The 25,936-nt window shown below is 37.9% G+C and overlaps 1 protein-coding gene across 1 annotated transcript in view; it reads left to right on the top strand.

Moving 5' to 3' along the window:
- Positions 1-25,936, top strand: part of PTPRZ1 (protein tyrosine phosphatase receptor type Z1) — a 130,955-nt gene that overhangs the window by 61,061 nt on the left and 43,958 nt on the right. Inside the window, exons 3-9 of the mRNA XM_068996492.1 lie at positions 11,507-11,686; positions 13,512-13,663; positions 15,084-15,179; positions 15,431-15,497; positions 18,918-19,075; positions 19,650-19,800; positions 25,253-25,437. Coding sequence (XP_068852593.1) covers positions 11,507-11,686; positions 13,512-13,663; positions 15,084-15,179; positions 15,431-15,497; positions 18,918-19,075; positions 19,650-19,800; positions 25,253-25,437 — 989 coding nt within the window. The remainder of the gene's footprint in view (positions 1-11,506; positions 11,687-13,511; positions 13,664-15,083; positions 15,180-15,430; positions 15,498-18,917; positions 19,076-19,649; positions 19,801-25,252; positions 25,438-25,936) is intronic.

The raw sequence follows: 25,936 nt of genomic DNA, 5'->3' as shown, positions 1-25,936 counted from the left end.
CATCATTTGTTTCTCTTGGGTTTTATTCCTCTCTTTCTCTCCTTTTTACTATTATCATTAGTATTATTAATATTACTATTGCAATTTACCATAATTTCCAATTAAACTGTTCATATCTCAACCCATGAGTTTTACTGTTTTTCTGATATCTTTTCCATCCCACTGGGGTGTGGGGAGTGAGCGAACATCTGCGTGGTATTTAGTTGTTGGTTGGGATTAAATCATGACAATGCAATCTGATTTTCTTGTTTGAGAATATAGTAATTAGGCATCATAATCTGATGCAGACTTAGGTCAATAGAGATTTTGTGACTTTGATCACAAAGAGGAAAATTTTTCACAATCAAAACAGTCAGAAATGAAATAATCTCCCCAGGGAAGTGGTGGATTTCCCATCATGGACACTTGTAAGATTCAGCTGGACAGGGTGCTGGGCCATCTTTTCTAGACTGTGCTTTTGCTAAGAAAAGTTGAACCAGATGATCACTGAGGTCCCTTCAGACCTAACGTTCTATGGTTCTATGATTAAATAGTTATGGAACTGTGTCAGAAAACTCTAAATGCATGCAGTGCTATTTGTTGCCATATTAAATGCACTAGCCATTGAGCTGCAATAGCAAATGTAAAACAGCTAGAAACTGATTATACTTAATAATTTTTAACAATTACCTGCTCTAATTGCATTAGTAATAGTGGAGTTTGATTTGCTACAGACATATGATCTATTTATATGAACAGACTAATGATTCACGAGGTGTTTTGTGGCCATCAGTATGTTCTGTGACCAGAGCAGCTGAATGTGCACATCAATCTGGTTGTGGGGCTGAGACCTAATTCAAATGGGAACCAAAACACCAGAGAAATACTACAGAAGAAATAGACTCTGATTTAGGGGTTATATGTGCCAGTGGAAGCTACATGAGGAATTTTGCAGTAAGTTGCTGCAGATTTCTTAAGTGCACAAAGGTTTAATGTGTCCCATTGTAATAGTGCTGATGGTAGGGAAGATATATCTTCTTTAAGTTCACAATTCAAGGTTAGGCACCTACATTAGGCACATAAATAGGCACAAGGGGGAATTATTTCCTTCAGAATACACCAGTTAGCAGAAAGGTGCCTGCCTCAGCCCATTTGTGTCATCCCTGCTCTTTCCCTGCTGAATGCTCCTGCTGCTGGGGTACAAAATCAGCCATCCCTCTCCTTATCTTCTTAAGGCCCAATGGCACTTGAATTTTTAGCCTTACCATGTCGTAGCATTGGCAGAATGAGTAAAGATGACTTGCTCTCTTTTCCTTTTAACTATTTTCAGGCCTTGTCATGGAAAATGGAAAATAGGGATGGTGAATAATTTTCTTTTGGCTGAAGAGCATGCTCAACCCACATTGTGCCAAATACGCTCCTGGCTGTAACTGCTGGGATATTGTATTAAAATGAGCAGGAGGTGCAGCTGCAGGACTTTGCTTTCCTCTTGGTGCTGTTGGCCGTGTGCTCTGAGGGTCACTAGGCCCATACCAGCTGGATCTGTGCCTTGGGAAACTGGCAAGGGGTGATGAGTCTGTGTATCCAAAATGGGCTTTGATTTTGATTCCTCAGCTTAGTCAAATTGGCAGTGTCTTAGGGCACAAACAGTAATAGAATATTTAGGGGAGCTTTTTGTGAAATTTGGATATCTATGAACTCTAATGTGACTTGGTCTCTTGAACTTTATTAACTGCAATTCAGTTAGGTGCACAGTAGACATCTACTGGGGAGATTTTGTCCTAACAGCTTACAGACCTGCCTCAGTTGTGGCTGTCCAACTCTTTGCAGACTGAATGGACAAGATTCTTGTCTGAAAACTTTTAGTCTGGAGTAATTCAGTATATGTAAGTGTGTTTTCAAAATAGCATTTACATTCAAGATAACATGTTTCAGGTAGTATAATTTTTTTCCTGAGGGTAAAATTGATACTTTCCAACAAGAGTGAAAATGGAAGGACAAGCAACAATAGATAAAATTTCATTATAATTTAATCTGCCCCTACAAATCAAGAAGTGTTTGGATTCTTCAGTACTGGGGAGTGCTTGGTACTGAAGTTACCTGTGTGCATTCCGTCCCCTCTGCGGACTTGCTAATATCCTTTATGTGAGTGATAGCATAATTCTGTGCAGAAGAAAATGACTGTTCTGCCCTGGGGAGACACTTCATGATTAGTTGATGTTAGTCAGTCAGGAATACCACGTGTTACTTGTGCCATAGTAACTTCTTGGTTAAAGTATATAAAAGGACCAAGAACCATTCCTTTAATTTATTCCACCGTGATAAAGTATGCTAGATCTCTTCCTGCTTAAATGGTTTATTTAGGAAAAAGAAAAAAATGCAGTGTTTGCAGGTGTAAAAAGTGTGCTCTATATCCCTGGCTAATAATGTGACAGAAATAAGAAACGTGATCTTTAGATCCTCTTCCACTTTCCTATGTGTATATATGAAAAAATATTTTCTTTCTCCATGGAGAAATGACAAAGAAAAATTATTATACCAGTCTTCATGGAAGAAGATTGCACATTAGGTTGTCTAATTATGTGTTTTAGCTGTGGATTAAAAAAAAAAGTACTAAACTGTTTAAGAGTTTAGTGAATTTAAATTTAATATTGATATGAAAACTTCCCCACTCTGAACTTTTCTCTTAGATGGAGTAGTTAGGCAAGAGTTTGTATTTGTTTCTCAACACAAGCAGTGCGATGAATTCTTCATTTCAGAAAATATGAAGTAAAAAGCTCTGCTCCTAAGAGCAGCAAGACATTTTAAGCAAGTTTTATCACAATGAGGCTAAAGAAGGTACAAGAACTTACAGGCTGATTGAGATAGATGTGAGACTGCAGCTGCCCAAAGATGCATGAATTGTGTACCTCTGTCACACTCAATGCTGCTTCGATCCTCATTTCAAACATTTTCCATTGTAGGAGAGAATGGAGAAGCTGTAAAGGAAAGTCCTGCCAAAGGCAGCAAGTTCCCAATCTGAGGTGGATTGCACCTACTGCTCAATAGCTTTTAGCTCTGTGCTCTTGAAAATAACTACTCAGCATTGAAAGTGACCTTGAGAGTTCTTAATACTGAAAGGTTTTAAAAGATGGTTAGGATTTTTTATACATTTGCAAAGGAAAAGGAGAGATTTGCACAACTTGTTTTTGCAAAAAGTACTTGAAAGAAATACCTACTGTGTAATTTACATAATGCTGTTATCACGTCAAGACTGGGTAAAACGTCTCTCAGTGGAAGAGTGTTTTTGAGGATAATCTCAAAAAAGTCTTATCAGATAATAGTATTATTTAAACTTAACATGGAATATTATCAGAGCAACAGTTATGTACATCCACTGACATTGCTATGGCAGTTCTGAAAGTATCTATTACAAAGGTGTTGAATAAAATGTAAACATAATGGTAATGCTGAAATTATACTCAGTCCAAATAAAATAATGCCATTAGTGAAGGAAGGTTTGTGTAATGTTAGGAAGGGGTTGTTTTTTAACATTTTTCTAAGGATTTTCTTTTATTTTGGGGAGATAAGGGAAAGAGAATTTAAGGTTTTAGCTATTATAGTCAAAAAGCCTTGGCAAAAGGGCATTTTATGAACTAGAATTGTCTTTCCAAAATAGAAAATAAAATATGATAAGCAATTGTGTAGATAAGCACACATAAGCTATGGCTCTGTGTAAGAAATCCATATGGCTCAATATAATATTGTATAACACATTCCTGCCCATCATCTCCTCTTATCCTTACCATTATGCAAACAGAATGTGTATTGAAATTCCCACAGAAGTGTGATACAAAATCCTGCTAAAATATGCTAAAAGTAATCCAGATTTCCTATGGTATTATGTTCTTCTGGAGACATGTAGGAGCTTCATTTTATAAAAATTGCAACTCTGTGAAAATGAGAACCTGGGGAGCAAAAAACCAGAGTTACGGGCATGTCCTTTTGGACACTAGGGTAATTTGTCTTCAGGCAGCCTCTGGGGCTCACTGGCCAGTCATGTAATCCAGTAGTCTTTTATACTTATATTTGTCTTGCTTTGGTTTATAACTATCTAGTCCTTGCTTTTTATGTTATTCTTTACAGTTGAAATAAATGCCTTTTTGCTATTCACAGTTAAATGCTGATCTTTTTCATAGCTATTTGTGGGACTTCTGCATTCACAGTTCCACTACTGTTGTTCAATACTGATTTTTTATATATTCACAGCTAATCTGATTCAAAGCCCAGAGAACCTACTTCTGGGTTATTTATATAATTCAGCAGGCTTTGGATCAGAACTCATGACTGTGGCCTTTATGAAATGTATTATTCTTCTGACAGGCTAGTGCTGACCAAAGTTATTTTCCTAGGTGATAGCAACATAGTAATCCATGTGTTTGATAACAGGGAAAAGTGTCCCTATGCTATACCACAACAGGACCTCATGGAACTGAACAGACTGCCTGCTAACATTTAATGGTCCAAGAGGGAGGGAGAATAGAGGGAAGAAAGCAGGGGAAAGGACAGAAGAAAGAAAGAGAAAAGGAGAGAGGTCATACCACAATAGAAAAGGAAACTGTATTGATTTTCCTAGTGAAAGCCAATATTGTTAGATCTGTGAGCTGAGAAGGAGATTATATACTGTTTTCTAAAATTCACCATTGCTTCTGTACAGAGTGCCTGGTTCTGTCACCCAAGATAATTTCTAAAATACAGTCAAGTCTACTTTGTAGTAATGAGGAGAGAAAAGTGAAGACTGACTTAGTGCTGTAATGCAAGTCATTAGACTTAAATGGTGATCTGTACTCTAGCAAAAATGAGGTTTCTTGCCACTGAAGATGAGTTTCATTGTGCTCATCTCCTGGGACTGCATGAACTATCGCTTATCAAACAGGTGCTAAATGTTGTACTTGAAGTAGATTATAGCTTCCTCTTTCTTTGCTCCAGCTGAGAGTCCTTTAAAGTGCTTTTTTTTTTGGCCTGTTTAAAGTTGGTGCTACCTTTGCATCTACACAATTTCTTTCATATGCAGCCATTCCGCTTCTCATAAAATGGTACTTGCATGATATGGGGAAGAGGGAGATACCACCATAAGCTTCGTTTATGTCCATGTTTACCAACAAAAAGACAATAAACATCCACTTGTTCTATGCACAGTAGTCATATATTAGGGAGTAAGCTCTACTTCTAGGAAGTACAGATGAACTGCTCATGCACCATGTTTGAAAAATGTTGCTTTCATGTTGCAAATCAAGGGTGGCTTTAAGGGACAAAGCCTGTGACTGTCCCATTTTATTTTTCCTTCCCTGCTAGCAGCATGTGAAACAGCTGAAAAACAGGTGGGGAGTCCTATTCTTGTGGGAGACCAGACACTCTCAGGTAGGAGACCAAAGGTTGCCATGACACATTGACAGCTAATTAAAATATGTGTACGTTATATGAAAATAAGCCATAGGCCATGTTTCCTGGTACTTATTTCTTAGTCTAAGAATGAGTCAGCCATGTATTCCAGTTCTGTTTTCAGCTCTGGTTATTTGTGATCTTGGAATGATCTTTGTCACTCAACACTGTTGTATTCAGTTTCATGCTTTAAAGTGTTACTGAAGGTAAAGGAAATAACTTCTACAACCTGAATTCCTTGAACAAGGTTAGAAGTATTCAGGACTTCCAATTAGGGCTTCATAAATTGTCAAGAATTAAATAAAGCAGGAAGAAGAATGTGGTACTTTTTATTGGACATTTTCTCATTTGGCACTGTACCAAACTTCCTTCCTTAATACTTAGTTGAAAAATATTGCTTAGATCATAACACTACAGTAATTATAAAAAATTATGTGGCAAGTTTTCATTATATATAACTACATGATTCTCTGTATGCAGATTCAGCAGCAATGAGATGAGAATAATGGAAAAGAGTTACCTTAAAAGGCTAACTGAATTTCTCCCATAATCCTTTTCCTAGTCTGGACAGCTATCCTATTGAGTTCCCTGCAGATGGAGCATCTCTGATAATCTGTATTTCTCTAGCACAAAAGTATTTGATTGTGTATTTTCTAACTAGCCTGAAATGGCCATATCTTTTAGGCAATGAAAGAAGAGAAACAGCAAACAGTTTCTATTATGAAAGAAAGCTGTCCACTGGCATTCATCCTCCTATGCATTATGCTCAGTAATTCACTTAGTCTGACTATGAATCATCAGACTGACTCCCAGGAAGAAAAAATACCAAATAGCCACTGTTTTAATAATACTGATTACAGTTTTCCACTGTATTTCAACAACTGTTGCTTATTCTATCTGGGGATAAAGTGAAAAAAACAAAACATTTTTTCTCACTTGGTTGTTTTTTGACTACTTTATTGAGCAATGTCTCCATGACTGTAGATATGAAGAAAGCATAAATTTTATGTTCAAAAAATAAGCAAACAAAAAATGGAAGAAAGAGCCATAATCTGAAGATAGCAAAATGTTTCATCGGTATTTTTCTGACACATCTCCTATGACAGATTTTAATAAGAGGTGAGTGGTCTAGGACATTTTAAATGAGGAACAGGAAAGATTAACATAATAGGGCTCAGCTGAATACAGGTTAGTGCTGTGCCATCTTTCGGGTATTCTCATAGATAATCCATGTTTGTGTGTACGTAGGCACAATGCACAAGATACAGTTTAGGTAAGCTGATATTTAGATACAAAAATGACAAATAAGGTGTTAAATGGAATAATAGATTAGATGTTTTGGCTTACATGAATGCATCTGGTTGAAAAGCAGCTAGAATTTTCTGTTGGTTCTGTTTGCTTTATTTGAGATATTACACCCCACAGTAAGAAAATATGTTGAAGTAATTTGTCACTGTATGAGTGCCAGAAAAGGTCCATGGGATAAATATTATTTGACTTGTGCTCATTTAAAAGCAAGTTACTTTATTTGTGTTGAATTTTGAGGGTTTAAGTACTATTAAATGCTTCTGGATTTATTCTGTGGGCTGCCTCTCTTTAACCAAACCAGTACAATTTTATTTTTGAAAACTTGACCAAGATGTTGGCAAGAAATCCAGTCTTGGAAAACCTCCAAGCAACTACATCACTGAGACAGGCATAATAAATGGCTAAGCCCAAACCTGGAAGCCAAAACTCCTTCTTTGTAGTTACAAATCTGTCTGGACAAGTAATTTCATCCATTAAATTCAGGGCTTTTCCAATCTTAAGAATTTTTATAAAATTACAAGACTGATTGTGGTCAGGGCCTTGGAGGATTAGAGACTGAGTTGTGCAACTTTTAGTTTAATAACAGAGACATCTGTATTTTAAAGTTCAGAGCAATATTGATTCAGCATCTAATTTTAAACTTTGTCCCAGTACAAGTACGCATATCTTTTTGTAGCCTTATTTCTGGTTTTTCATATCTTAGCTAAAATATGTTTGCTTAAAAAAATAATGGAAATCACTTAACACTTCAAAGTGATAAGTCAATAACATTTTTAATAAGGCAAATCCATTATAAACAGTCCACACAGAGAGGTTATCTTTAATCTCCTATGTGTGTCCAATCTATGTTTATAGAAGTAATTTTAACATCATGAAAGCATAAGCTGATGAAAAATGGAGAGGAAAAAATTAAGTAGAGGTGAAGAATCCATCTCTCTTTTCTGCTTTCTTTCATCCATAAATTAAACCCTAGGATTCACATCAATTTAATTAAAGGTCTTCCTTGAGCCTTTTTTTCTCCAGGCTAAACAGTCCCACCTCCCTCAGCTGCTCCTAGTAAGACTTGGACTCCAGACCCTTCAGACTCCAGCAGCTCTGTTGCCCTTCTCTGGACACACTCCAATACCTCTATTTCTTTCTTTCAGGGAGAGCTGAAGTGGAAGCCAAAAGGAGAATTGGATGCTTGTTGTAGGGATGGGATCACAGGGACCAAGGTTGAGGAGCAGAGTTAGATGTGAACATTTCCTAGAAAGAAAGGCTAGGAAAATTTTCTTCAGACATTCTGCCCTGGACAAGAGTGGTAAAGGTTATGGTATAGGTAGGCCTCCATTTAATCTACTTTGTTCAGGTTTATTTCCATTCTTTGTGAATTGCCAGTTACTTCTTCAGATCTGACACCTTTGACAAACATTCTTCCTCTGTGCACTCTTCAAGATTTATTGTGCATATTTTTGTTCTCCTCAGATGTCCAAAGCACAGTTTGGGAGAATTCATTTTCAAACAATATTTTTCAAAATGGTTGGCACAGCTTTGATTTATGATTTCCATCATAACATCTATAGTAAAACAATCTGCTCTTGTTTAAAAACATTCTGTTCTTTCACTTTTACTTTGGCTTTCAGCAAGATAAGTAAAATGCAGCAGTTTCACCACCTGCTGCCTACACCAGGTGAATTTATGTTAACATTTTAGTTCAGATCAGGAGTGGACTTTTGAAGCAAATCTCCTGTCTGCACCCCACTTACAAGGCTTTGGTTTGCAAGATAGAGTTGTCTCACAGTGTGTGGCATGGGTTCATCTTAACTGGTACCAAACAAGAGTTGTGTTGCAGGAAAGTACCTTATACCCTTCAGCAGCCATGGGCATTCAGCCCATAGAACCAGACAGAGCTAGACTGAGGTAAAAACCTTCTGAAAAACATATGGTATGGACATCTGGTCCTCAGCCTCAACTGTTTCATTTTATAAAGCCGCTCGTATTGTTCAGCACTATTTGCTAATATAGACACAACCAGTATCTGCTCCAGCATTTGCAGCATTCATGCATAGACATGTATTTTGCTGCTCAAATGTAATTTGGGTCATCATGAGCAGACTCCAGTTCTCCACTCCTTCTCAGACTCCATTCCTTATGGGATTCCCCTTGCTCCTGCCCCAGATCAAACCCTGCCATTGATTTCCTGTACATTTTACTCCATAATTTTTATCAATGCTACAACTACATACTGTCTTCTGGGATGAGAAAAGATTATAATTTTTATCACTAAGTGCATGTTAGGACTTTGTTTATTACACACTGAGCCACAGGTAATGACTATCAAATTGAAGAACTTAAGTTCTGCATAAAAACCAGAAAATACAAAACTATGGAAGTTGGAAGGAGATTATAGTTTCTCTAATTTTAATTTACTTGTTTTTATTAAACACGATCACACATAGTAGAGAATTTAAAGACAAGGGACAATGCAATAATGGCATTCATCAAAAGAAGCATGGAAGGAGGTTCCCAAAAGCACTGTAGAGGGAAAAAGAAAAGAGTAGTGTTTTCAGTCAGTTCTAATGTCAGTGACGGAAAGAGAAGAATGACAGAAATGCGTGTTGGAAAAAGATTTTTGATGGTGTTCTGAAGGAGAGACTGCAGGTGAGCTGGGGGATTGGGTATGTCAGTGGAAAGCATGGAGATTTCTACTGCCTTGGGGCAGCTGCAGGAGTCTGGGGAAGTGTTTGGCTTTGGCAAAAGGAGCAAAAGAAATAGAGCATGGAGTAGGGGGTGCAGCTTAACTCCAAGGGATGGCCATGGGCAGCCATCTCAGCCCAAGCTGGCAGAAACGTGACAGGGAGAGCTTTAAAGAGTTTACTGCAGCTTGGAAAATCACTGAGCTGCCTAAAATCAGAGTTGCAAACAGGAGCCTGTTTGCAATGATGAACAGGCCAAGCTGAGAATTGTTGTTTCTGTGCTTTCTGACCCTGTTTGGAGGCTTTTCTGTTTGAAAGTTAATTATTCTAATTTATATATTTTTTCATTGTCTTTCATGGTATTAAAAGCCTTCAATATTTGTCTGAAAATTCACTATAGAAGATCTGAACAGATTAATCTCCAAGTATTGGTTGACTTGAGCTCAGAATTTCTTAAGGGAAGCTTTTGAAAGAGATGAAATATTAGCCACTCTTTTCTTGTGAAAGTACATTACAAATCAGGATATTCCATTATTTTTCCGGGTGATAAATTATAACTGACAACTAAAGTCCAGGACAAGTCTGATTTGAGGAGATGAAAGCTTACCCAGTGTGCCATTTCTAGTGGGACCAGTGCTTGCTTGGTACAGGGCCCTAGTTCCCACCTGTAGGTTACTCCCATTCATAAGCCTGTCACTTGAACTCACTTTAGGTCGTTTGACTGTTGTGCCTGACAGTTTCTTCTGTTGCTGTTTGCAAGCAGTAAATGTGTTTGTATACCATCTGCAGTAATTCTGATGCAGCAAGGTGATACTGGTAACTCACTTGACTTGTACTTGCTCAATAATTTAGTTCAGGTTTCTTTCTAGCTAGCTGGCTATCCCGGTGAGCATCTCATATTACTGCCTATTGTCATGGTTACAGCACTGGCTGTAACTCTTCTCCCCTCTCTGAGTTTTCTGTGTGCAATACGAGAGCTGTCCTTGCCTGGAGTACAAGATAACAGGTCTTTGCTGACAGACTTGTATGTGCCACACTGGCCTGTAAATGAGTGTTGGTTTATTTCAACATACCTAATAGAATTCAAATATATGCACTGCATACACTAATATTAGTTCTTAACTATTAGCAAGTGGGAAGTTAACTGAAGTAATTCCATTTTCTTACATCTGTGCAGTTAACTCTTGGTTTTAATTAGCATTTTGAAATGTTACCAGAATTCCCTGTCAGGAAAAAAAATCTATATTTACAAACACATTAACATACACAAAAATATTGTGCTATTTATGTTAGTATGTTATATAAACAAAAGATTGTCATAGCCGCTGCTAATGCATCATACTGATTTGTGGAGTGCTTGTTCATTTCTTGAAAGTAATCAAGTCTTTGGTGAAGGATATGCTGTCTGTGTCCCTACTCCGTGTCTGGAGTGGCCCCAGTGAAATGCCACGCAGCCCCTGTGCCCTGGAGAAGGCCCTTGCTGCAGCACAGGAGCTCCTCTCTGCCGGCGGCTGCGGAGGGAGACAGATGGCTGGAGTGGGAGTGCACAGCCCTCCGCGGGCACAGGCGGGCCGGGCCATACAGCCGGGCTCTCAGACACAGCATCACTCATTTTTCTTCCCTTTCCAGAGTGAATTCCGTTTACCTTTACCCCTCTGTGTAAGGAATTCTTAAAACATCTTACTCCTTCTTTATATTTAAAAACCTTACTGAATAGATGACTTCATTGAGCAAAAGGAGCACTAACATTGGTATGATTAAAAGTTATTTGGAAAGGATAGTTTTCCCCAATTCCCATAGTTTTTTGCATGCTGATTCCTTTCGTCTAAAAGCTTTTTTCATTTTATGTACGTTGTTCATGAAGGTTTTGTTGTTGTTTTATTCTTTCCTTAGAGATTCATAAGAATGTATGTGTTGATGTCTAGAGTGTTCAGAGTGTGACTTAACTGTTGAAGGTAGGAATCAGTGGTAGGTGTGTTAAATATTGCTACAGACAAAGTCTAAAAGAAGGGCAGGTACTCTGATCTTAGACTGCAAACTGTGTTTTAACATTATCACAATAAAAAATATATGGATGCCATTTTGGGTTTAAATGTATTTACCCCAAATGTTTTGATTTCTAGGAACTCTGAACCAAAAGAACTGGGGCAAGAAATACTCTGCCTGTAATGGTGCCAAACAATCACCTATTAATATAGATGGAGACCTTACCCAAGTTAATGTGAATCTGAAGAAACTTAAATTCCATGGATGGGAAAAGGAAACTTTGGAAGATACTTTCATTCGCAACACTGGCAAAACAGGTACAAAAGTCAGATTTCATGTTTGGAGTTAAGAGGTCAGAAAAGTGATATAGGACAAAGAACCAACCAAAGACTTTTGATGGATCATTTTTATTTCACTTAGCTGGTACATTCTGAATTTATCTATTAAATAAATAAACACAAAAGCGATTACAGTAGCTAAATGAAACAGAAATCACACAAACAAAAATTAGGTGCATGCACAGATACAGCCAAAGCAATCACATCGTGACTATCATCCCATCATGGCACGTCACTGAAGCTAAACAATAAGTTGGCATTTGCTGTGAAATTATGGTAATTATTAGTACATATCCAGAGTCTGCACTGGGTAGGCAAAAATTATTTTTTAAAAGTATGAGTAAGTTACCCACTCATCTGAAAGCACTTAATGGATGAGTTGAAGTTACAAAAAACTCAGGTTGGGATTCATCTCACCTACATATGTCACATATAATATAGAAATGTTCATCTGACTTACTCACATAGACACCTTCTAACAGTCAAAGAAGAGAAATAGGTGCTTTCATGGTCTGATTTGTCTTACCAATCTTAGAAATGTATTTTAGAAAGAAGTGATTTATACCTACAAGTGCCTATTTCTCCCAGCCATGAAAAAAAGCTTACGGTGTCATCTGAATTGTCAGACAAATCTTTTTACAACCACTTATAAATCCAGGAAAGCAGTAACTAAAAGCTGCTTGTTAGAAGTATAGTACTGTTCCTTGGTTTGGGCATAGGTGTGGGAAGGTATCACTTAACAACTGTCTTTGACCTTCTACCAGTTCCAGGGGGACCCCTAGATCAACCTTTTTGTTTAGTTTGGCTTAGTTCAGTTCAGTTCAGTTCAGTTTAGCATCATTGTTCCTAATTTCTGTGCTTAGCTCTGTCATGTACTTCCTGCATACCATACACAGATCACTTACTTCCCTCTTGCCCTACTAGCTGAGATAAATAGTCCTTTGTCTTTTCAAGATGCCCCTGAGAAAACGTTCTTTAAAGTCCTTAAAAGTGAACTGAGCTCTTTCTCATCTGCAGCAATTCAGATATTATATGAGGGACTGCTAAGCTTGTTTAAATGGTCTTTAAGGTTTTGAGGAAAGGAATGCAGTGAAACTGAGATCCATTAGTGCTCTTTTATCAAGAAGTCAAGCAGTTCACAGTCGCTGGAGGTGAGAAAGCCAAAATGTGGGGCTTCAGTCTATCCCACCCTGCTCATTCTCTCCAGAAGACAAAGGCTCTGTCCCATCTACAGTTTGTGTATAGCTATGTCTAGCTGAAAACCTGTCATTGCTTTTTCCCATGGGAGACAGTTCCACAGCTAAGGAGTCTTATGTCAGGACAGTCCTCCTAGGAACTGGCTGAAATATTCTTCTGTCATGTTGCCTCATGATTTGTATATAGAATTATGGTAGAAATGGGGGGCAGGTGTGTATTTTCCTTTTTGTTAAAAACAGAGGTGCTTTCAGGAAAGTATATATTTCAGGAATTTATTTTCTTAGACAGCCAGTTGGTGTCTAGACCAGCTTTTTAGTGTAGTTCTATGTTTAGTTTCAGATAAGAAGAAACAAGTGCACTTCATTAAATTATTATTTTATGAATTATAGCATGAAATTAAACGTACTTCTCCATGCTAGTAGTGAATTACCACACTTACTACTTAGTTTAAGTAATCAATTTCCTGTCAAATTGCTTATGAAATACAGAGAAATAAGTGTATCATGTTTATCTTCTAGCACCTAATACTGAAATATGAGAGTTATAGATGCCTTGGCTGGCTTTTATATTGACACTCCTTTTTTTCCCTCTTTCTCAATTTGTTCAGTGGAAATTAATCTGACAAGCGATTATTATGTGAGTGGAGGTGGATTAGACACCATATTCAAAGCAAGCAAGATCACTTTTCACTGGGGAAAATGCAACGCATCATCAGATGGATCAGAACATAGTTTAGAAGGACAAAAATTTCCTCTTGAGGTAAAGTCCAGAATTGATTTTGATGATTTCAACAGTTTGGTGTTCTGCAACATTAGTACTCTACAAAATTCCTTTGTTTATCTCTTAAGTCTATTTGCAAATATAACCATTCACTTAAATCCAAATTAATAATAAATGATGCATTATAGAAGGGCAGTTTAAGGTGTTAGTGGCATGTTGAGAATGTCTAAACTGCATTTTTGCACATCTTCTAAGATTATATTAGATGTCAGTTCTACTAATCTGACAAAGCTCCCACTAAAAGTTAAGCTCCTACAAGTTTGGCCCATCATCCCCTCATCAGTTCATTGTTTAAAGTGTAAATGGACTTCTCAAAGTCAGAGCTTTGCTGAGAGCCCATGGAAGCTGCTGGGCCTCGCAGAGACAAAGTGTGGCCCATGTTGCTGGGCTGGAAAGAGCTGGCAGTGGTGTGCCAAGAGCCAGATGAGCACGTCCTGGGTGCAACCACACTGACAGGCAACTGGGCCAGTGTTCTCCTGGCTGGTTTGGCAGAATGGGTTGCAGCAGCATGGGAGTGGGGTGGAGGAGAGGAGCAACTCTTGCTGGGATGTACAAAGGCCAAACTTTCTTCCCTCAACATGGCATTGTTTCATTTTCCAGTTAAAAGGAGGTAGTTGTGGCACGCAACTGTCCTGTTCCTCATTCCAAGGATTTTTAACTTCTATGTGAAAGCAAAGCAACAGTGCCAGGGCTGGCCTATACATGGGGGAGAGTGGTAAACCAGGAGCAATCCCTGGACAGTGTCATTTCTTTTACCTCATTAGCCACTTAAAAATTCCCAATCACACTCCATCTGTCATGACAAGGCATCAGAGAGTACTCTCTTCCATCATCATCTGAGGGAAAGCTAGTAGGAGCAGGTCACTCCCCCATATATGTTGGTCACCCAGCACTGGATAAGATTTCCACCTGTGTTCGGAGAAAGAGAGAAAGGGGTGCAACAAAATCAATGCTCATGACAGCAGACAGATGTGGGCTCAAAATGCCTGGTAATGTTATATTACCAATGCTTCTCCACACTTGCAGCAAGGCAGATGCAGTAGAGACATATTATTCATGTTTTATCACTGATGTCAAGATTCATCTCATCAAGTACTCTAGATCAGGTGTCTCATTATCTCAGCTTACTGTATTATCCATGCAAAGCATTGTGCTCCTTGAAAGGGTAATTGCTGCATCCTTAATAGTTTTCCAGGAGAGGTTGTTTTTACGCAGCTAAATGTTGATGAGTTCTGTTCTGTATCCTCAGATAATGCAAACAAGATAGGTAAAAAATCCCTATATTTGTATTCAGATTTTTTGTTTGGATGGGTTTTTTCCTCAAAATGGGAATATAAATAATTGCTTAATTTTTAAAAAAATTTTTATATGTAACATTTGAATATATTTTTAATTGCAGATGCAAATCTACTGCTATGATGCAGATCAGTTTACAGATTTTGAAGAAGCAGTTAAAGGAAGTGGAAAGTTAAGAGCTTTATCAATTTTGTTTGAGGTAAACAAAATATATCTTTGTGTCATTTAATAGCCTTGAAACACAGCAGATGTTCAAACTGAATTTAACTGGTTCCAGTATGCGATCACTGAGTTAAAAAATCGCATGTATCTTTCTAATTGGTTCTTGCAGAAAAGCAAATGGGCAAAATACATTGGTTTGACTTTAAATAATCCATAATTTTGGTGCTAACTTTCAATTTTGTTTTTGTGAAGCCTGTACTGTTAAAATATGCAATTTCTTTTTAACAGATTGGACTAGAAGATAATCCAGATTATAATCCAATCATTAATGGAGTAGATAGCGTTAGTCGTTTTGGTAAGTTTGCTTTCATGTTTTATTGCTTACTGGTTAACTAAATTCCACTTCAGTGTGATTATGAAACCTTTAAGACATTGAGGAGCATGGTTGTATATTGCTCAGTCATGTCTATTTTGTTAGAAATTATAGAAATCATCTGGGTAGACTGGAGTACGGGACAATCACCACCCACATGAAATCTAACATAAACAAGTGCCAGATTCTGCTCCTGGGAAAGGGTAATCCCGGTTATATAAACAAACTGGGGAATTAGAGCCTGAAGAACACAACAACCCTTTGGAAAAAGATTTGGGGTTTGGTTTAATGGAAAATTGAATTTGAGTCAGCAGTACCCTGGCAGCCAGGAGGGCCAGCCCTGTCCTGGGGTGCAGCTGGGCAAGGGAGGGGATTGTCCCTCTCTGCTCTGCACTGGGTCAGCCTCACCTTGAGTGCTGGGGGCAGTTTTGGGTGCCTCAGTGTAAGAAGGACATCAGCCTCTTGGAGTGCATCCAGAGGAGGGCAACCAAGATTGTGAAAGATCTTGAAGATTTGTAAGGAGTGTCTGAGGTCACTTTGTTCAGCTTGGAGAAGGGTGCCTCGTCACTGTCAATGACTTCTTTAAGTGGGGCAACAGAGAGGCATTTGCTGATCTCTGTGGTGACCAGTGATAGGACATGAAGAAATGGCATGAAGCTGTGCTAGAAGTTCAGACTGGGCAGTAGAAAAGGCCCTTCACTGAGATGGTGATCTGTGACTGGAACAGTCTCCCCAGAGAAGTAAGTGGTCATGGCACCAAGCATCTGGATAATGCTCTTAGTCATATTGTTTAGTTTTAGGTAGTCCTTTGAGGAGCAAGGAGTTGGATGTGATGATCCTCATACATATCTTCCAACTTGAGATAGTTCATGTTTCTCTGATTTATTTACCCCAAGACTGTGTGTTACAATGGAAGTGTAAATGAATACATATAACTTAAAATGAGAAATTTGTAACTATTTAAATTCTAAATCCAGATAAATCTGATTTATTATGTAAATCTTCTTAATCATACATCTTAGAATTTTTATATCTGGTTGGAAGCCAGATAAGACTGTTGTAACTATCCAAGAAAGTTCTTACAAGAGTGAGACTGTCAGGATATCAGAAGACTCAGAGGAGACATATTTTTTTTTCAGTAGCTCCTGTGTAAATCCGAAAAAATCCAAATGTATTTTATTGGTAGTGATTGCTTATCAGGACACATGAAGTTCAGTGTGGTACGTGAAGAGATCTGGGCTGCGTTTCTAATCCAGTTTCATGGTGTCTTTGCAGAAGAAAAAATATGAATGAGCACTGTCTTGAACCAGGGATATGTTCTTATATCATGTCCATGACTTTAAGGAAACCTTGTCTCAGTTTTCCTTTAAGTAATGGTGCTTGGGCTCCTTTAGATTGGTAGGTTGAAAATGTAAAAAGCTGTTTCAAAAGCTCTCAAAACTATGACACTAAAATCAATATTTTTTTCCTCTGGAAAACAGGCACTATTCAAAAACTGTAAAAGGAAGCACCTTTCATAAGTTAGAAAGACAGAGGAGGTGGAAATATAAAGTAGTAGATTCATTACTTTTGTGTATCATCTTCTGTGAAACAAAAAGGAGAACTAGTAATACATCAAGACAGATGCTGTCCTACAGCCTTGGAAGGAGCTGTAAAACTGTCAGCAGCAAGATGCAAGATAAAGTCACTACATGGCACTTCAACAATGCTTAGAATATAATTTTCCTGAATAAAATGCAAATGACCTCAGGAAATTCAGGTCATGACTAAATCAAGTTGTTTCTTCTGAAGAAAAGTGAATAGCACACAATCTGTCCTTGTCTGTGATGTACATAAATTGTCCTTGTCAGTCATATCTGTATTGTGCTTATTTGAATCACAGTTGCTGAGTTCTCAAGCTCTGCAGAGGAGCTCTCCTGTTCCTTATAGACAAATTTTCTGTTTTTCATCATTCTTTGTAGGTGTTTGATTTTAGAATCTAGGCTGTCAGTCTCATTAAAGGGTATTCTAAAATCCAAAGTTGCAAAATGTATGGCAGGATTCTTGTTATGAGTGAGAAGTTTCATGTCCCCAGCCATCTATATAAAATGGATTTCATTTTTACTGAGGGAGGAATGGGTTAACTAGACATACCAGATAGCAACGATAGCTCTGTTTGAAGGTTGATTAACATTTTGACAGGAGAAATGGAAGGATGTTCTTTGCTCGATGCTGCTGAATGTTCCCTCTTCATGATACATGAATGAGAGAGAGGGGAAAAGTCAGCTCCTAAACCCTAACTCAGTAGAAAAGTCAAGTGTAGAGAAAAGCATCACTTGGAGTAAACTGCTAATGCAATTTGCTGCTCTCACCAAATTTGTAAGGAATTATGAATAGGTCAGAAATCTGTACAGGGCTGAAGAAGTGAGATACCTGTAAAAGCATAAGTTTATGCACAGTCTGGAAATTTATTAGATATTCAGAAATGAGTACTTACCAATTAGGGAGAAACTTGAAATGAGTAACTTTAGACTGAAATAAGGTGTATAAGGATCTACACTATTCCAAGGTGTGAAAGGCAGCATTTTTTTGGATGCACCAGACAATAAAGCAGATAATTGTCACAGACTGAAAAAGTCTGCCTTGCTGAAGTTGTTACCATTTATGCCAATTTTTGTTGCTGGACCCTACTGCCATACCAGCAGACCCTTAGCTTTCTGTGGAAGGACTCCCAGCAGTCCCGCATGCTTACTTCTAGCTGACAAGGTACCAGGTAAACTGCTGACTGAAAGATGTGATATTATTTTCACAGAACAATAAACATTTGCATTGTTTGCTGATTTGTGTAAAGCTGTTACAGGTTTTCATTATATTATCAGCATTTAAAAAATAAACCCTGATCCTCAGAAATTCTGCTTCTGCAATCATGAGTAATATTAACCTTCACATCTAACATGGCAACAGTTCCCCTGGCAGTGATTTTCTGCAGCACTTTGGATCCTGCAAAAAACTCAACAACTTGATTAAATTCAGGGAGAGTTTGAAGCCCTGTCATGAGACCTAGAACAAAGATTTAACTAAATTTATTCTTCAAAATTCGAGAGTGAGACAAAGGTTTGGCACCTTGCAGGTAAGCTTATGGTGAGAAAATTCTTGTGAACCAATTAAAATTACTCTGTTTGTTACTGGAGTAACTCACTACACCTTCCCAAGTAAACAAAGTTGGGATTGAGCTGTACTTTTTCAAACTAAATAGAAGACTTCATGATTTATTTGTCTGCTAGTCTCTCTGGAGATTAAATTTTGAAAAGCTGCAAAAGTGTTCCTATAATGGTAGCTCTCTTGGAGAGTGTGATTTCTATTTATTAATTGCTTCTGTAGTATTTTGACTATCTGACTCTATTTTTCTTTTTTATTTTTTAGGAAAACAGGCCGCCTTAGAACCGTTTATTTTGCTGAATCTTTTGCCGAACGCAACAGACAAATATTACACTTATAATGGGTCTCTATCAGCTCCTCCATGCTCTGAAACAGTTGAATGGATTGTGTTTAAAGATACCATAAGTATTTCTGAAAACCAGGTAATTTGTTTAATGTAGTAAAACCAAAAAATTATATATATATATATATATATATACATATATATGTATATATATACCAAAGAAAAGCATTTGCCATGTATATGGTAGAAGCATTCATTGCCAGCCCAACAAGAAAGCTTTTCTTTTATCTAGTTAGAAGTCTTTCGTGATGCCATTAAATTAGAAAACATGTATATTAATTGTGTTATCTTTTTACCTTTTTTTTAGTTTAGTAGTAGAATCTGATCTTGTCTTAAAATAGGGTAAGAACATATTCCAGGCTGTCTGGACTTTGAGCTCAGATAAAGAGGAGTATGAAACACCTTTTGGATATTCCCCCAGCCAAATGGTGGTGCTGGGCAGAGCATAGCTCCAACAGCAGAGTGGTTGAAAATTATTTGTGGAGTAAACCATTAGATATGCTGATAGTACAGAAGAACAGAAGTTCAGTGCCATGCAGGATAACTCAACTGTGAGACTTTGTCCAACATCTTTTCCTCAGAGTTTTTTCCTATTAGCAGAATCTGGTCAATTTTTATGACTTCTAACTTCTTTTTTTCCTCTCCTCTTCTAGTTAGCTGTATTCTGTGAAGTGCTTACAATGCAGCAGTCTGGCTATGTTATGCTGATGGACTACCTGCAAAACAACTTCAGGGAACAGCAATATAAGTTCTTTGGGCAAGTGTTTTCCTCTTACACTGGACAAGAAGAAATTCATGAAGCAGGTACTTACTGAACAGTCATTCCTTTCTTCACAAGTTAAAAGACGATTTTCAGTAAAAGATTCATCCAAGTATGAAGTTACTCATTTTAAATTGTGTAGAAAGTAGCACACTGTGCTATTAGTCATAAATCTATCACTTCAGAGGAAAAAACAGCAATCATAAAACATGTCAGATTAAATGGAGTGGAAAATTAAATGCTTTGTCTTGACCAAGCATTCAGAGAAGATCACATCAGTTCAAGCTTCCTTACATTGCCATTTTAATGTGTTTCAGACTTCAACAAAGCTGCCTTTTCAGAGACTGCAAGAGAATTTTGTTTTACAAACCCATTTGGTTCTTTATCATGTAGTGTGGATGCTTTTCCAACAGAGACTGAAGTGATGTCACCAAATTAATTCCGTGTAGTTTGCTTAGAAAGTGATAGATGGAGAGAATTCCAGAAGCCAGATTCTGTTCTTAGTCTTACCTTAAACTTCAGGGAAATTTGTGAAGGTTATGTGACCAAAACAGTACATTGTATAATGGGAAACAAGTTCTAGAACTGAATATGGAAGTCAACGATTCCTATACTAACAAGCACAAAGGAATATATAGGAAACATCTAAACTGGAAGCACTATGTTGCTACTTGCATGGGAATTCCTGTAGATTCTTTAACTCAATTGCACTGAACTGTGTTTAATCAGACATAAACAAATGACTTAAGCATGTACTATAGGTGTAGTCCAGATTAGAAGTGTGGTTTCACACACATACTTTTACGTATTTATGTGCACACACATGTATAGATGCACACAAATGCAACTATAGGATTTGTTTAATGCAGAACGTTAGGGAAGTGTTTATATTTTCACCTCCATTTTAAAATAAATTAAATTTAAAAAGCTTAGGAATCATTAAACAGAAATGCTCAGATGTAGGAGCTGTAATATGAATGCCGAAGTCTACAGGAGTCAATAGACTTACAAACTTATTCATATTAAATATTGCATAGTAGTCAACAGAAAAAAGTAATCTTTTTAATCCCTTTAGAGGACACATGAGAAATGCCAAGACTGGTTATTACTCAGGTAGATAACTGAAAAATTATTTTGTGTTGTGAAACCTAGAATCCCAGTTTTCTCCCATTGCATTCAGTGTAGATTCTCATTAGGCAGTAGGATTAAATGCTTGATTAATTGCTATTGTTAGGACATGACATTTCTTCAGTAGAACTAAGTTTTCTTAGAAAAGCTAGAAGTGTCTTTCTATTCCATTATAAACTAATTTCAGCAAAATATTTTCAGGAATTTTCTCACAGTGACATCCCCAACATTTTTGGTGTACAAACACGGTCCCCTTAGGGGCATGGGAGATGCTTCATTCCCCACGCCTGCCTAGTAATGTATGTAATTTCCCTATGTGGTATGTATGTATCAATTTAAGAAGATTAAAATAGCTAATCCTTACAGCCATACTTGAAGATTCACCTAAAAAAAAGTGTTTTGAAGTTGTAATGCTTAATCTCACCAACCTCAGCTGGCATGCAAATTCATTTATAATAGAAATCATTGTTTATTCCTGTAAACCTAAGAACCAAACCTGGCTGCTGGGCACATTGGGTGACTTTCTATCTGCTCCACCCTTCTGGTAAGGCCCTGGGAGTAAGGGCAGAAACCTAACTCTTGTTTATCTTCTTGGATTTAGTAGAGGTATAAATAATAATGGGTTCTTAAAATTCAAGACTGACAATATATATTGATAAAAAGTATTAGTCAGCCTGTTTTCCCATGAGAAATACAACTATGTAAAGTTCAGCAGCTTAGTTAAATTGTCTTGTGAGACATGGGGTCAGGACTCGTGCGTTTGCCCTTTCACATTCTTCAGTCAACATGACTTCACTATAAATTCTCAGATCCTCAGATTCTATCCAGATGTGTGCGTGGGACACTTCCACTGGCACAGTGTGCGGGGTGCAGGTGTCCAGGCATTGGCAGTGGTGGGTACAGGGGTGGCCTCTGTGAGGAGAGCCCAGGGCTGCCCCAAGTCAGACACAGACGGTTCCAGCTGGCTCCAACCCACCCATCTCAGGGCACTGAGAGCCATGGTGGAGACACCTCTGGGAAAGCAAAGCTGCATAGCAGTGAGCAGTGAGGGAAACCTGAGAGAAACGGCTCTGTGACACCCAGGTGAGAGAAGGAAGAAGGGGAGGAGGTGCTCCACTGGCAGAGCAGAGATTCCCCTGCAGCCCATGGTGAAACTGTGGTGAAGCAGTCTATCCTGCAGCAGACTATGGAACCCCCATGCAGGAGCAGGCTCCTGTCTGGAGGTGTGGTTTGTGGAGAGGAGCCCATGCAGGAGCAGGTTATCTGTCAGGTCTCTGACCCCGGGAGGACCCACAGTGTAGCAGTCTGTTCCTGAAAGACTGTGCGGAGGCTGGAAAAAATCATGAAAGACTATCCTGTGGATGGATGCTGGATGGATACACTGGAGCAGAGGAACAGCATGAGGAAGGAGCAGCAGAGTCAAAGTGTTACAAGTTGACCACAATTCCCCTTCCTTATTCTCCTGTACCACTGGGAGTGGAGAGGTGGAAGAGTCAGGAGTGAAGTTCTGCCTGGGAGGAAAGAAAGAGTGGAGAGGTGTCAGTGGTTTTGTTTTTGTTTCTCACTATCCTACTCTATTTTTATTGGTGATAAATTTCCTCAAGTCAAGCCTGTTTTACCCATGATGATGGTTGGCAAGCGACCTCTGTCTTTATCTTGACCCATCAGCTTTTCCATCTTACTTTCTTCCACTTCCCTGCTGAGGAGGTGGAGTGGGCGAGTGACTGGGTGGGCACCTGGTGGCCAGCCAAGGTCAGCCTAGCACACGTCTACTGTGCTGCTCCACCTCTATCCCAAAGAGTAGATTGGGAATATTAAAAAATTGCTTATTGTCACACACTGCCAGTGATCCTCAAAGCCCCTGAATATCCTAATGTAAACGACATGATTTCATGGCTTCAACAATTGAAAAGTTGCATTTAAAATATAATCTCAAACCCATATTTAGCTAAAAGTAGAAGAGAGCAACAAATGTGGGGGGAAAAAAGGCCAAATTTGGGCAGCTTGTAAAGGTCTTCTGGTCAAAAACACAGCCCAGGCAGTTTTTGGCAATGATTTGGGTGATGTACCCCAGTGGTTCCCCATGATGCAATTACATTTAGTTGAAAATTTCTTAAGTTACATGGGTAGCATTTTATTCCACAGAAGAATAAGCAAAGTTAGGTGCATTACCATGACATATGATATGCAAAACCAGAATCTAAGTATTCACATGAAGAAAGCAAAGACTTGGATTCAAGTCCAGCAGGGGTTTGAGTAGGCCTCTGACTTCCTGTGAATTTTCTGCTATTTTGTATTTTGCTGCTTATGACCTGTAATCGAGTTTAATGTTTGTGGCTTCAGACTAGTAACAGACTTAAGAACTCCCTTTCTTGCAGTTTCTTTGCTCAGATTTTCTAAAAGTCAGTATCAAAGCAGAAGTACTTAATTAGGTAAGTTGCCATGTGGTCTCCTTTCTTCTTCTAGTCTCTGGAGAAGGAAAATGGGAAAAGGCAGAAGCAAAGTACTTCTGTGTTACTGACTAGTAGAAAAGAAAAGGGAACAGCAGGATGATTTATGAAGTGACATCAGAAGAAGGGCAAGAGACAACATTTTGGGAAGAAATGGAGGTGAAATAATATGTAGATGATTGTCATGTAGCAATATTGTTGGTCATTGCTGATATGGACATCAAAAGGAGAACAAAAAGGAAGACTTTTTTTCTTGGGAAAAAATAGAAGAACCATCTGGAAAAGGAAAAAAGAAAACAAAGAAATAACACTGGAAGCACCAGCCTTGTACCTTTAAAAGTTTTATAATGCTGCTCTATAAGTCTGAATACAGACACAGATTTCAGAACCAAATACACTCATAAGCAAAAAAGATGAAGGGAGGAAAAAGGACTGTAGAGAAGAGTTTGGAATACAGAGAAGCTTGGTGTTTATATTATAAAAAAGCGTTTTGACAAGAATTTTAAACACCTTTGAAAAGAAGTATCTGAGTACTCCTTAGGTTCATTGAAAAAGAACGAAATCTGTTTAAATCGTCTCTCTTAATGCTCAGAATTGAGAAGGGAATCATCTTTGCTGGTCTAATGATTTCTTTTTGCCATCTGGTGGAAATGGGGAGGAATGATAAATTTTAGGAATGGAATGGAATGGAATGGAATGGAATGGAATGGAATGGAATGGAATGGAATGGAATGTGCACAACATGAGTTTTTTGTTTTAATTTGCTCTTCCTTTGCATCAATTAAAATAATTAAGTGTAATTAATAAAATGGTGTATCAATTGTATAGCACAATAAATTCAAAACCTGGCAACAGAATTCAACTAAACTACACAGACTAACACTGCCGCTACTATTAGCTTGCTCACACAAACACAAAAATTAAAAAAGCCTTGCTGCTTATTTTCCACTGACTATCTCAGACCGGAGCTGCTCCGAACTGCCCATCTTCCCTGCAGAACGGGAGAAACGCTTTTTACAAATATTTTGGAGGGGCTTGACTTCCCCCTTGTGTTCAAAAGGCAAAATGCAAAGCTACAGGACTTCACTTTCAAAATGCAGCATTGTCCCCCAAAGCGTTGAGGCATCTTGGTGTTTGCTTCCTTTTAGAGAACTCCGAAGGATCTGCAATTGTTTTCTTAGTTAGCTAAATAGATTTTCGTTACTTACTTTGTCTGGATACTCATATCTTGCTCTAAAGAGATTATGAGATTTAAAAAATGTCTCCTCATTTATTCCAGATGGGGAGTGACTGTGTAATTGCTTGTGCAAAAGTCAAGCTAAAAACATAATAACAAGCCTTAAAATATAATAACATGGAATCACTACTGCTTATGTAACAATTAACTTGTTCCTATTTGCCTTTTTTCTCTTCTTTAAGTACTTATAAAAAGATGTAAGCATCCTTGAGGGGAAATTCAGGTGTGATAGCTTCACCTTTAACCATTAAAAACAATCTACTATAGATTAGACTATTATAGCTAATGAGAGAGTATGCAGCTCTTCTAGTTCTACTTTGATAGAGCTATAAAGACAGAATTATTGAGATTTTTTTCTTTCCCAGGAGAGATACAAGAATCTTTATGTTTTATCATTTATATTTTATTTCTTAGGAACTGGATACTAATATTTCACAAAATATGGTATAAGAGGCAGGGAGAGGAGACTCAGTACTCAAATTTACTTGCTTTTGGAAATCTAGTGTTAAAATACTGGTTCTGTTTATAGTGGCATGGCATCTCAAATATTTTAGTAGAAAGCTAAAAATGAGGCACACGAAAGACTTTCATTAGTTTTCCCAGGAGGTAGTTCAAGATTTTAGTAGAGTCACTTGTACCATTTAATAAATACCATATTCTTTCCTCTTTTCTTTCTTCCAGTTTGCAGCTCAGAACCTGAAAATGTTCAATCTGATCCAAAGAATTATACTAGTCTTCTTGTAACGTGGGAAAGACCTCGTGTTGTATACGACACCACAATTGAGAGATTTGCTGTCTTTTATCAACAGCTGGATGGAGAAGACCAGACTAAGCACGAGTTTCTGACAGATGGGTATCAGGACTTGGTAACTGTAAACTTTTCAATTTTCATAAAAAGGGATGGTGGCATAACAACTCACTGTTAATTTTCTTGAGGGACTAAACTGTAACTGGGACCCAATTGAAGAGAAATTTTCTCATTTTTTGGCTGTAAAGCCACAAAGACAATTTAAAATAAAATTAGAAGCTTCTCTTTTCCAGAACAGGGAAAAACTCTACAGTTTGCTGCTTTGATTTGCCTGTACTTGCCATGACCATGTCAATCACAGAGCTCTTTAGCCATAAAACCCTTTGTCAGTTAACAGTGATCTGTACTTCATTGCTCATGGATGTGAAAGAATGACCTGCACAAGCAACTAATGAGATTCAATTCAATCATACTGCTATAAATATTAAGTTACTGATTACAGCTTCGTGGTATTTTACTAATGAGATGTGTTCCTCTAACCTTCTTTAAAGACTCATAACTTATCAGACATAATGTTACCTAAACTTGTGTCCAGCACTAAATAGTTATTGGGTTTG

This window comes from Aphelocoma coerulescens, chromosome 1A, assembly GCF_041296385.1.
Source record: "Aphelocoma coerulescens isolate FSJ_1873_10779 chromosome 1A, UR_Acoe_1.0, whole genome shotgun sequence".
Taxonomy (NCBI): Eukaryota; Metazoa; Chordata; class Aves; order Passeriformes; family Corvidae; genus Aphelocoma; species Aphelocoma coerulescens.
Note: the sequence above shows the minus strand (reverse complement) of the source record. Positions and strands in the feature narration are given on the sequence as shown.